Raw genomic sequence first — 12,910 nt, 5'->3', positions numbered from 1 at the left:
ATGTATATAAAACCTCTACAAAATTTAACTGACAACATTTTCAAGAAAGAGTTGCAAGTATCTAGAACAGGATAAGGACAAAATGCATGATTTCTGAAAAAATATATTAATATATATATATAAATATATTCATAGAAATTAATTAAGGAGCTCAACACTACTGGCTGTTGAAATTTTAAAATGTAAAAAAGTATAAAGTGCAAGTAACAGAAGCAAACTCACTGCCTTGTGCGCTCTGGTACAAAGCATCAAAGGCTTAGCAATTCTTCCACTTTTCAACACACCCTGATAATCAGTTGGTTGATGAACATTATGTGTTTTACAAGGTGTTGCTGCTTCTGAAATGTCTGTAGTTGCTGCCTCATAATGCATATGATATAACCTGTCAGACCACTGCACATTTTTTTTTCCCTTATCAAGATCCACAGATGGCACTGTTTCCCCAGACCATAATCTCTATGTAAGACCATAATCTGCATGTAAGAATAGGATTCCCAAATACCGAGCACTATAGCAAGCAACACCTTCAATTGGCTTTGTTTTTTCTTTAAATAAATGCTGAGTCCTGAAGCCAAGTGCTAAACAAGAGAAAATTAAATGCAGTCATACACATAGATGAAGTGAACAGAGTGTTTCTTAAAATACACAGTTGCAAAGAACTCTCACCTTCATTAACTAGGTACCGTGCATAGATAAGGAGCCAGTGGCGATATTCATGACTGGATTGTAATATAAGTGCTGCTGCTATCTGATTCTCCAGGTATGCAAGTGTTGTTTCTTGTTGCACTAAATGAGGCATGGAGAACAATCTGGCAGCTTGCCTTCCTGAACTACAAAACCAAAGAAAATTTAACATGTCAGCCATAAAATCAGATGTTAAGAAAATATATATATATATATATATATTCTTGTAATACAGAAACTATTCTACACTTAACATTTAGAGTATATATTGACACCAGAAGGCTGATTTGTGAAAAATTAACCAATTATTTCCTTTTTGAAAAAAAAGTCTTGTTTTGTGTGTGATATTTAGTCTTTCTCAAAAGAGAATGTTGTTTGTTTGGATGTCAAATATTTTTCCAATTACTTTTTTTTCTGCCTGAAAGAGAACAGCAATAAAATCATACAACTTTAGTTTTATGTATATTCTTTTCACCAAAAACAAATTAAACTCAGACGTGACGGACAGAAAAAGCACAGAGAACTGCCTGGGAAACCTAATTTAAATCCATATCAAATCAATAAAGGTGACTTTATGAAATTCTTAGTTAATAAAAACATCACATGTACAGAATTGTCAAGTATTTTACCTATTCAATAAAGAGAAGACTTAAATAAAATGATTAAGTTTAGAGTATGCTTTCCTATCCCCCTGAACAATCTCAAAGTAACACTGAAATACAGACTACAAAAGAGAAAAGATTTGGAAAAAAAACATTCTATGAGCTAAGGATAACTTTCAGTACAATTAGCATCTCAAGAATTAACTCACTGATACAAGCACATGAATAAGTAACAGGGAAAAAAAAAAGACAAAAACGCTGATAAAATGAAGCTATTAAATGCATACTTTGATGTTCGTCCCTGTATTACAGCTAAGGGCCCAGAACACAGCATGGCTTCTTGGGATGGTAAGTTATTCCTGAAGTCTGCGCATTGCGCTAAAGAGTCCTGTTTGTCAGAAACAAGATTCCTGGGAAAAAAAAAGAAAGGCAAACAAATCAAAGACCAGTTGGAAGAGAGTAGGCAGTGATATTAGTTGATCCAGCTCTTTTCTCCCTCAAAGTCTGACTTGCATTTTCACAGATTATCAAATATACTACAGAGGTGCTCAGGAGTTGTGCAGATCACAACTGTTCTGACTCAATGTCCAAATTTCACTTAAGCTTTCATGCAAGTGTCCCTCCCACCTCCAAAGTTGTTATGATTAATCACATAATATAATTTAGCATTCATTTTGAAAAGCACAAGAAAATCCACTTTCCGTTTGTCATTTTACATCAAGCAAGAAGTCATACCCCAGAATAAAGACTGGAACAAACACACAAAGTAACGACTTTCTCATTGTGAACTTGATTTTATCTCAAGTCAGGTCCCCCCTACCCACCAGACAAATCATCACAGATCACACATTTAGATAATCTTTTCCATACATTACAGCTATTCCTTCATATTGAGGGAGCTGACGGTTACAGCTGACATTTCCACACCTAATCAAGCATATCATTTTCACTTGGTTTGAGATGCCAAGGGAATCAGCTCAAACCAGTGCTAAATTTAGACCTCCAGACAGCTCAGAGGTAAAACGGCACATATTTAAAATAACCTTCACTGCTTTATCATGTTTAAATTTGTCTGATGACTTAAGAGATTGCTCTTTCATATATTTCCAAAGCTGTAGTACAAACAAACAAAGACATCAAATCCAGAGTTCTGGCTGAGAGTTTGTCCCCTGCTCCCTAGTGTCTGGAAAATTTTATGTTCTTTATATAAACTGAGAAATCGTGCAAAGTGTTTTTTCCTTTCCAAAGAATTCATATCAAGTAGCTGACTAATAACAATTATTCTAAGTAAGAACTAAAACACTAAATCCTTTCATCAAGCACAACCATTACTTTAAGACTGCAGCATGTTTTTTGTTCTTACAAAGACAACAGAATGTTTTGCAGAAAGATACTGTATATACCCATGGGAATTTTATATGGGAACTTATGCCTTAATAGAAGCAAGAGAATCCATGGGGAAAGAATTTGATTGAATGCATATCTGATACCCAATAAGGCACAGACTCTCCTTGTGTTTAGGACATTGGTAATGGCTCTTCCATGAGAATTCTAAAGATTTCTTCCCCCCTTCCTGAGCTTTTATCTTCTTTGAAGTTTTACATCTTGGAGACATTTAACTCTCTTCAAATTTGACTGAAACTGGTCATCAGAACAAAAAAATATTAAGGAATGATGTGGACTGACAAAGTCAAGCACACACATGTTCAGGATTGGAGTGCATAGGTTTTTATGTTTGTAGGAAAACAGACAATTGTTTTTAACAAGTCTGAACTCCCCCCCAAAATTATGAAAATTGTTTTGACAATTTTTGCAGAACAGTATTCTTTAACATAAAATGAAATTATAAAGCTAGATTATTTTTAATTATCACCAGCTGCTTCACAGATTCAAATGATGTACATCAACAGAAATGTATGTAGGTTGGTATTAGTTAATAAATATTTGTTCACAATACATGGTGTAGGAAGGGGTAATAAAGTAAACTGTATTTTAACTTTTTCATTTTTTAAATTTATTTTAAACCGAAAAAACGGTAAGAGTGTAAGACAGTAAAGCCTAGACACCCACTAGTGAACCAAAGCAAAAGTAAAACTAGGGTCCTATCCTACTCTGACTAGTCTTCAGAATGTGGAGTGAAACAGTAAACCAGAATACGTCAATTCAGCTAGGTTTTAAAAGCTGTGTATAACTTACCACGTAGAAAGAGAAGGATTAAAACAGTATGCCTTTCCATCAGACATGCTCATTACAGGTATACCATGCTGAGTCAGCAAGATCTGAGAAAGAGTTGCATCACTTCCTACAAATCAATTCAGACCAAGACATTATTTTTGGAGTCTTGCATAATATTCATCATGCTAAAAATGCCATCCACCATTAACTACTAGTCATAGAAACCAACTGGAAAAGCTTCAGAAAATGTTATCTTCAAAGACTAATAGGAAAATTAAGAGAAGACAATGATGCTGAGCACCAGGCTCAGTGCAGTTAGCATTAAGAATGCTCTTCTGCAAATACATTGTCTGTAATTTATACAGAACATTGGCTTAATTGAAAACGTTTTCCATATCTAGGGGAAATCTTCAGCAATACTGCCATGTTTTCTGTAATCCCCAAAGCCTTTATCTTTCTTTTTTCCAGTTAAGTCGAAATGCTAAGAACCAGTATATTTAGAAAGCTGTACTCTCTATTAACAGTCGAAGTGGAATAGCTGGAGTCTCACATTTCCCAGCATATCCTTGTCCCAGGGTTTGTACATGTAACTTCTAATGAAGACACTTGCAAACTGCTAGTACAACTATTTCTCAAGTTAGTTTAGGTTAGTACTGCATGGATTAAAGCTAAAATAGAAGCTAGTATGCTCTGAGAAACTGAGATGATTCGTTGTCCATCGCTAAGATAATACACTTGCAGAGCACACAGAGGAATTGCTATATATAGCAGTAAATTTACATAAAATATTGACTTCATGATTTTTACAGTACTGCATTTTCACACTCAGAAAGAAGGCAGAATATAATAAGCTACAGAATCTTATACAGGTTTGTTACCCACTGATACTCTCATTTCAGTTATTTCTACAGTATTTCAACATTGCCAGCGACTTCCATTCACTGCACAATAACAAAGAAGCAAAATTATTTGTTTAGGCTTTACAGATTTCATAAAGTTTCAGCATATTCATAAATACAACTACTATGGGTGGGTTTAAAGATTGGTAAACATATAAACCCTTTTTATTACCTGATAATATTGTTTGCAAAGACTCGTCTCTAACAATGACTGTCTGCTTGTGAACATCCCTAAAAAAAAACACACAAAAGGAAAATTCTGCAGTTCACAAACAACTGAAAGGTCCAAAATCATTTAACAAATGCACTTTTTCAATACTTACGATTTTTTAAATTTTTGACATTTTCCTCATTGCTTTGAAAAAAATCATTTTAGCAAATGATTGCCCCTTGCCCCTTATGGCAAGGCAGAATTCAATAGCAGGCAACAACTTTTATGTCCCTTTCTCTCAGGAAGCCTCATTACTGCTAAGCAAACACTGAGGATCCAAATAACTATTTTAGGAGTTCTGACTTGCATGCGATACTAGATTGAAATTAATAATTGCAGATTCTATCTTGGTATCTTAAAGATAGCTAGCGTACTTCTGACTCCAAAACACATATAACTCTACTGACCAAGTATGATGAAAGTTGGAAATATCCATATTTCTCCCCTCAACACCCAATTCATTCCATACATATGACAAGTCTACCCTCGGGAAGCAGTTTAATGATCAGCTAGAAGTTACTATCTCCCTTGAAGAATCAAATTCAATGTTATGTACCATCTTAGAACAGAGGAGAAACAGGATTCAAGTCTTGCCTAATTAACTCTTCATATTATATCCAAAAACCAGACTTGTGTTTGGATCTGACTTGTTTTAAACCACAGTTTCAACAGCAATATAAACTCAACAGTTGAACAGAGTAACCTATAAAAATCAGCCCAGCTAGCTGCTGCAGCCTAAAGTGCTACTTACCAAACAGAGAGCGTAGCAGCAGTGGTGAGAGCCATGATGTAAGAACCTGTGCAATGTAGGGTAGAAATGGGTGTATTCAGTATTATAGGGGGAAGAAGGCGACGACCACAAGCTGAAAATACTGACAGTGTTCGTTTCTCACAGGCTACACTGACGATCTCACTAAAAAAAGAACAAAAGGAAACATTTACATTTCATCAAATGCAAGCAGCATAAAACCAGATTGCCTTCTTAAGTTATCGTGCAACTCGAGCTAGTTCCCCAAAAGGGGGAACTAGCTTTTAACATAAACCTGGGTAACAACAGGAAAGGCCAAAACAGACTCGGTAGGTACGTTCCACACCTCCTTGATTTTATTATAACAATGATACACAAGAGAAGGTCTGCATGCAGAAATGGTATCTTTCACTAGACTAAGTGGCATAGTTAGGAATACCAATAAAGCTTTAGGGATATACACAAGCTCTTCTTCAGGCCTGAACTTGTATTTAGCTTTAAAATCTGCTGCTTCTTTTTCAGACCTGAAGGAAGGGTTTTGTGTCTGCAAGCTTATCTAATTTTTTCAACTACATACGCTTGTGTAATAAAAGATATTGCTACTAGCTACATGTATTAACAACTTAAGGGCGTTATCAGAAAATCAGTGTAAAATTTGTGTTAAAAAATGTTTCAAAACAAGGCAGAAATGCTGAAAAATCTCGTCTCAGGCTTCAGAAATGTATGTTAAATTTAAACTGAGGTTAGAACTATACAATTGAGAAAAATAATGAAAATAGAAAAAAAGTCAGGAAAATACTTCTATGTCACCTGACATCTCATTTCAACTTTTTCATTCTTTAGCAGTTAACATTTGAAGAGCCATAAACTATGATGATTTAGTCAAACTTAATGAAGAAATTTAAAGTGTAAATACACATGAAAAGAGTTCTAGTTGGCTAATAAGAATTTATGGTGCTTTAAGACTCTAAACATAGAGCTAATACTTAGATTGAAACTGGTTTCAAGACTCAAAGCAACACATTTTTATCCACAAAACATTTATTATGAAACACTGTGCAAAAATTACAATGACAGGAGTGGGGGATAGGAGGACCTGAGGGTGATTATACCAGCAAATAGAAGTAGTCAACAGAAATAAGTTAGCATCCCTACCAAAAACTCCACGGAGCATGTAAAAGTAGCGGTGTATTCGACCAAATTAGATGGAAGAGAAATGGGACATCCTGAGACAAGCATAAATAATCACATAAATCCCTAATAGAACTGATTCAGTTAATCAACTTTTTAAAGTGGATAAAAAATACTTATATAGCATCTACCTATTTGTAAAATGTAAATATATACACATTAACTTCCTCTAAAGCATACTTTTGTAACCCTAAAAACATTTTATGACCTTCAAGACTATTTATCTTCTTCAGTTTCCCACTTCCTCAAAAACACACTCTTACCAGCTTCCTGCTGCAGTGAGAATTCGACTAGTGAGGACTGTCTCCCATTCCTTTCCTTCTCGATTACACTTTAACCTGCTCAGCTTGGAACCTCCCACTGTCGTCATTTCATTCTCCACTTCTAGGTACATTGATGGATCTGAACTTACCTGAAAAAGGAAAAATATTTCTTGTAAGAAGAAAATAAGTACTCAAATAAGCATCAAATTATGTTAGATCCAAAACAATGCCAAATTTGAGAATGGATTGAAGCATGCCATTCTGTTTAAAATCACTTCAAAATGCAATGTGATACTTCAAAAGAATCAGATTGCTGAAAATCAGTCTTGGCTACAACACAATTTCTTTGTATTCCAAGCATTAAGAATGTCTGTGTTAGTCTGTGCTTCCTAATTAAGGGCATCAGATCAAGTCTAGATGTGCCCAGTCTCCCTAAATTCTTGTGATTAGCACCAGATTGACACTGTCTAAATATGCAGTAAAATTACTTTATAAATAACTACAGTAGTACTATTTGCCAGTCTATTCAGCTGTGGAGCACTTGCTCCACATCTCAGAGAAAACACATAGTTTCTCTTCATCAATGTGCTACCAACACAGCTGTAATAACAACGCAGCAGTTACTCCAGTCAGAGACTTATCTTTATGACACACTTTGATTCGCTAGGAGGGACTGATGAACCAGAGATATTTCTCTTTGAAGTTTACCTAGTTCAGAAGTGTCCTATTCTTAATTGATTTGCCATTAGCTTTTCCCATAGAGTCATACTCTTAAAAGCCGAAGTATAAAACCTACTTGAACACATGCATATTCAAGCATGTTAATTTATCAAAAGAATATCTGAATATCTTAAGAATATATTTATAAAAATAAACAAAATTTTTTTTAATAGTAAGCTTATTTTTTTTTTCCTTGTAGACAACTTACTTGTAAAGTAAATGATTTCTGTGGGATTGGGGCTGGCAGTTTAAGTGCTAATGCTGGTGCCGAGATGCAAGCAGCATCTTTTTCAGGGCCCAGTGTAGCTGGGGACTGGAAAAAAAATATGCAAAAGTGGTTAGATTTTTTTCCATAAAAAGTTTAATAACAAAGATATTCTATGATATAGATTGATTTGAAGGAGACATGCTCTTTTTTGAAATTCCAAGTAATGCCCATTAGAAATGCTCATCTTTTTGCCATTAGTTGTATAAATGCTAGTATTTTTAATATAGCTTCTAAGACTTAAAAACTAGATTTAATAATTAGTTGGAACTAATTAATGGAAATTCTGGTGTATTTCAAAGAGGAGCCAATCTTCGAATATTTAAAATAGAAGGATACATATTTCCTTAAATGATGGAAAGTCTAATGTAATTTACTACTTCACAATACCTAGGAAAGTCATAACCATTTAAGTTGTTATATCCACATGAAACTCTTATGCTAAGGGAGTTTCTTTTTATTCTATACAGTCATTTGACAGACTAAATCAATAAAATAAATCACATTGACTTGTTTACTAAGTGAACATTTAAAGTCATAATGAGTCTCACTTATTTCACCTGAACAGTTAAAGTCACTGGTACAAGTCTGGAGTCTTTTCGAGGCCTTCCTTTTTTCTTCTTTTCTACTGTTTCTCCCTCAAGTTCCAGTTTCCGCTTGGGTGCGCTGAGTGGTTTAGCAGCTGGAATCTTCTCTTCACTGTCACTGCTACTCTCCAGAATATCCTTGGGTTTATTGTCTTTAATTAAATTCTGATCCTTCAGTCTGAGCAAGTAAAAAACATATTTCACATTTTATATAGGCTGGTTCCAAAAGCTATCATACAACCTACCCACTGCATTCTTCTAGGGAAGACAACATATTTTTAGCCTTATTTGAGTGCACGCAAACGAGTATAAAGGCAACAGGACAAAGCTGAATAAGTACTGCAAATCCTTTGCAGAAGCACAACTTACTATATATACATATATATATAAATAAAATATAAACGATTCAGACATATTCTTGCTTTTAAAAGAACAGTGAATCAAACTAGCAGATAACAGTTGGAAAAAGCTACAAAGAATAATTTTATGTTAGCATTCAATTCCAATCAGTGCTCTTCTCTGGCTTGATACAAATAATTCAGCACTCTAAGAAGCAAGAGTTTCGCACCTTTTCCCCCTCCAACAGGCATTACGCTTTTTACTTAATCATGCAGAACTTAATTTGTCATTGCGCTGTCTATCCCCAAAACTTGCCCTATTTGGTTCTGTCTACTGTTAGTTGCATATCTACAAATCACATAAGTGGCTGCACTGCTCCATCATCCATTTCAGCAACACAGCAAAAGTAAAGAAGACAGTACAAATCCTTGTGCACTCTCATTAACCATTACACCCTTAAAAAGATCATTTAATCGTACTCCTCCCATTCCTTCCAGTGGTCATTTTGCAACTTCTAACAATGTTTTGCCACTTACTCCATAACCACTCCACTGCTTAAGAATATCTTCCTTAATACAAAACCTTTTCTTCTTTGGCATCTGAATTATGCCAAGTAATTCTCTTTTATCCGTAATTTTACTGACCACACTGGAAATAAGTGTGAGAGTAATTCAATATATCTTTCTTCTGTATCATAAGGTTAAACTCTTTGATATAAAAATGTTGAGATAAATATTTTCCTATGAACTGTTTCAGCGGAGCAGAAATACTTCCACCAAAACACACCATGTTAGAAAAGCAAAAGCTTTCTTTCTCTTTTTATTTTTTTTAAGATCACACAGATCCATAGCAAAAAAAAAAAAAAGTATTTTCTCTGCATGCCTTCTAGGCATAAAACTGAAATCCATTTACAGCTGCTACGATGGTAGGTCCTCTGTAGACATGTATTACATTTATATTGAAGTAATTCTCACTGTTGCAAATAGATGGAGGCTAGCTATTTTTGTCTTCTAAAGAGCACAAATGCACGCAGCCACAGATGAAGACATGAACACACACGCAACCTCTTGTAACAGAAGTTTAACTTGGAGTATTTTGAAAAGTCTGCTTGATGCCGCTTGCCAGACGTAAGTGTGTAACAGGATAAGGACAGCAAAGAATATACCTATTTGCAGCTTTCTCATTCCTCCAAGTTTTGGCAAAGACCCAAGAATTTCCACAACATCAGAACCATGACATCCACACCAGACAATCAGTTTTTAAACTCTCCACATTAGTATCCTTTTTTTGCCCCCGGGCTATTCCTTACCTATCCACAACAGTCTGATTTGTATTTGTTACAACAGCAGTCCCTGAGGTGGCTTTGGATCGTTCCGTAAATCTAGAATCAAATGCTTTCATAGGTTCAATCTTGGATGGAGTTGTCAACACAGAGGAAGACAATGCAGGAGGAGCAGCTGAAGCAGAGGTAGCATTTACACTGTCAATAAAAGGGACAGGAGAACAAGGATTGAAAGAAATTTAGTATTTGTAACATGCATTGTTTATAAGAACTAGATAGCATTTCGTTATATTGGCTAGAAATCATATTTAATAACTTTAATTCATGGACACATGAATCATTACATGCTTTTCCCCTTTTGCGTGTCAATATATTCTAAGCTTTGCTTACTCTCACAAGCTGTTTATGACACATCAGAACTAAGACCTTCATGTTGCTGCTTAAATACATCTAGATTAAGAGACAATAACTAGTTTGTTACTTATTTTTAATTAAGGAATTACTTTTTCAGCTAGTACTTAAGTATCCAAAAGGAAAGGTATACTATTTTCAATGATGACTGATTTCCAGTTTTAACCATTGTTCAGGTTGCCAAATACTTTCCATTACGAGACTATATTCCACTGTTTATCAATTTGTGCTGAAACAATGCCAAGTTTTGATTTCGTTGTTGAAGAATCCAAACAATTTATGAGGCCTTTTCCAAGCACACTAAGACAGAGGAATACGTTTTCCCCACACTAAAGCATTCCAGGGATCTGTTATTTGAATAGCTGTTTACTTTAGAGATTTTCAGTTCATTCAGCGGAATGAATGACTCTAAGATAACTGATGTTTGTAATAAAAAGCAGTTAGAAGCCCATTTTCTAAAGAAAAGGAGACCTAGTTTTGTATGTCAATCATTTCTTGTAATCTACCCACTCACTTTTAAATCTGTGGCCAATTTCAATTAACTTTGATGGAGTGGTAGAGGTTCCAATAACATTATCCTCCAAATGCTATAAAAACACATGGAGGAGGAAAAACAAAAACAAGAAAGCACACACACAAAAAAGAATAAACTCCAAGAAAACAGATTAGCATTACCACTAATGGAAAATAAAGTGAAATTTAGTTGTTCCGTAATTAATTCAAAAGACACACTGGCAAATCAGCATATGTGCATTGACAACGCCAGTCATTATGCTCTTTCCCATCTGATGGGGTTGTTATGCAGGAAAGCATGTTTGAGGAGAGGAGATGTAAGGAATGCAGGACAGAATTCAATGGAAAATGGGCTTCATTACTTTAATTGCTGGAAAGACTACTATTTTTTTTTTACTAATAATAACCTGATATTCCATAAGCAAAGCACTTTGTTAGAGCACTAGCACACAGTCAACTGTATCCCATTGCACTTGGTTAATTTTCAGAACTATGAACGTGAATTTATTCATTACTGATTTATCCCTATGTAAAGTGATCAAATACTAGGAAAAACTGACATTTGCAGGGATGTTAGATTCTTGAAGTTTTGGGGTAGGGAAACTGCTTTAATAATTGCTTGATAACACAACTGCAGACAAGAATTAAAACCTAAACAAAGTCACAAAAATGAAAAACAAGACTTCTGCAAATACTGACCCATCTTTATTGGCTGCATCATCTGTTGGTTTTATACTGGCTGCTGTTGGCTCTACAGAAGGCTTTGAAGTATTAAGGGAATTTGCTGCATTAGAATCTAATGACATGAGCTGCTGGTTACTTTGAGAAGACATCATTGAGCCAGCCAGAGTTCCAGATATTGGGATGCTATTGAAAAATGCTGTAGAAAAATCCCTAAGCAAAAGACAAACAACAAACACATTTCTTCAAAACACACACACACACACCCTAAATGAACCACTGGTACCTAAATTCTCCAAGTTATTTCTCATATCCAAAGTTAGATAAAGCAAGTATTAATACAGATATGAACCTTCAACACCTTAGAGTAATGTTCACTCATCTACAGTGGTAAATAGCAAAAATTAACCTTATCTATTAAGATTATAGCTATACACAGGATATTATTGCTCTAAGATATCACAACATTAAAATTCGTCAGTGTTCTTGGTTTGCATCAGAATAAGACAGATGAAGAGGTAAAGAAAGGTTTTAGAAACTACTTCCAAACATACCCAGTGTCCAGCTGAGCTATACAGAGAGGTGTGATCCTTCTCCGTCCATCTGCTGTCCGTGTTTCAACTTGCTTTTTTAAGAGATTCTGTTGGAAAATACATATTTCATCATTGTTTCTCATAAAAAGGAAGAGTTTTACTTTTCTTCCAACTGACAAAAACAGGTGCATTAGACAAGAGGTACTTTTCAATTAAAATTTGTTTCTGTATTGTCTTTGAACCCATTATTATTTCACGGATGACGGTTCAATCTACGGTTTTATTAATAAAAGTTTTTTAGCACCATAACTGTATTTTTTAAACCTATAGTACAATTGAATTCTAGTTGTGATTACTGCTTTCACACTGAACCATAGAATAAGTTATTTTTAATTCAGACAGACATTTCCAATTCCAGATCTATACACGTCTGTAGAAAAGACATCTTTTGGAGAATGCAATCTGTTGACTCTGATGTGGAAAGCATTTTCATCTGTGCACGGTGAATCCTTCATTAAAAGTTGCACTTCTGTGTTTATGAGAGAATTAAATGATGTTTTCAACCTCCTTCATAGAGAAGCTGAAGCACAGTTAGACATCAGCTACCCTTGGTTTCCCTTCTGCAGGCCCAGAATTTAACACACAACAGAAATACCCATAAACCTCTTTCCACAGTCATATTTCAGCTTAAAATCCTCTTAATTTTTCAGCAAGTCCTGGTAATGTCAACTGGACCATTCATGCATTGAAAGATGTCATTCAGTACGAATACAGATGCAGAAACTGCTTTTATAAGCATTTTGATA

General features: G+C 34.9%; 1 protein-coding gene across 2 annotated transcripts in view; it reads right to left on the bottom strand.

Annotated features, from left to right (window-relative positions):
* HIRA (histone cell cycle regulator) overlaps window positions 1-12,910 on the bottom strand; it is a 34,527-nt gene that overhangs the window by 1,702 nt on the left and 19,915 nt on the right. Inside the window, exons 13-23 of one of the 2 annotated variants that reach the window (XM_083803461.1) lie at window positions 12,126-12,211; window positions 11,590-11,784; window positions 9,994-10,164; window positions 8,319-8,523; window positions 7,702-7,806; window positions 6,774-6,922; window positions 5,323-5,484; window positions 4,533-4,591; window positions 3,483-3,588; window positions 1,574-1,696; window positions 667-830 (exon numbers count right to left, since the gene is read on the bottom strand). In XM_083803461.1, the coding sequence (XP_083659587.1) occupies window positions 667-830; window positions 1,574-1,696; window positions 3,483-3,588; window positions 4,533-4,591; window positions 5,323-5,484; window positions 6,774-6,922; window positions 7,702-7,806; window positions 8,319-8,523; window positions 9,994-10,164; window positions 11,590-11,784; window positions 12,126-12,211 (1,525 nt within the window). The remainder of the gene's footprint in view (window positions 1-666; window positions 831-1,573; window positions 1,697-3,482; window positions 3,589-4,532; window positions 4,592-5,322; window positions 5,485-6,773; window positions 6,923-7,701; window positions 7,807-8,318; window positions 8,524-9,993; window positions 10,165-11,589; window positions 11,785-12,125; window positions 12,212-12,910) is intronic. The other variant, XM_083803462.1, reaches the window with a different exon arrangement.

Source organism: Anser anser, assembly GCF_964211835.1.
Source record: "Anser anser genome assembly, chromosome: 18".
NCBI classification, from domain to species: Eukaryota; Metazoa; Chordata; class Aves; order Anseriformes; family Anatidae; genus Anser; species Anser anser.
This window is presented reverse-complemented; position numbering and strand designations above follow the sequence as displayed.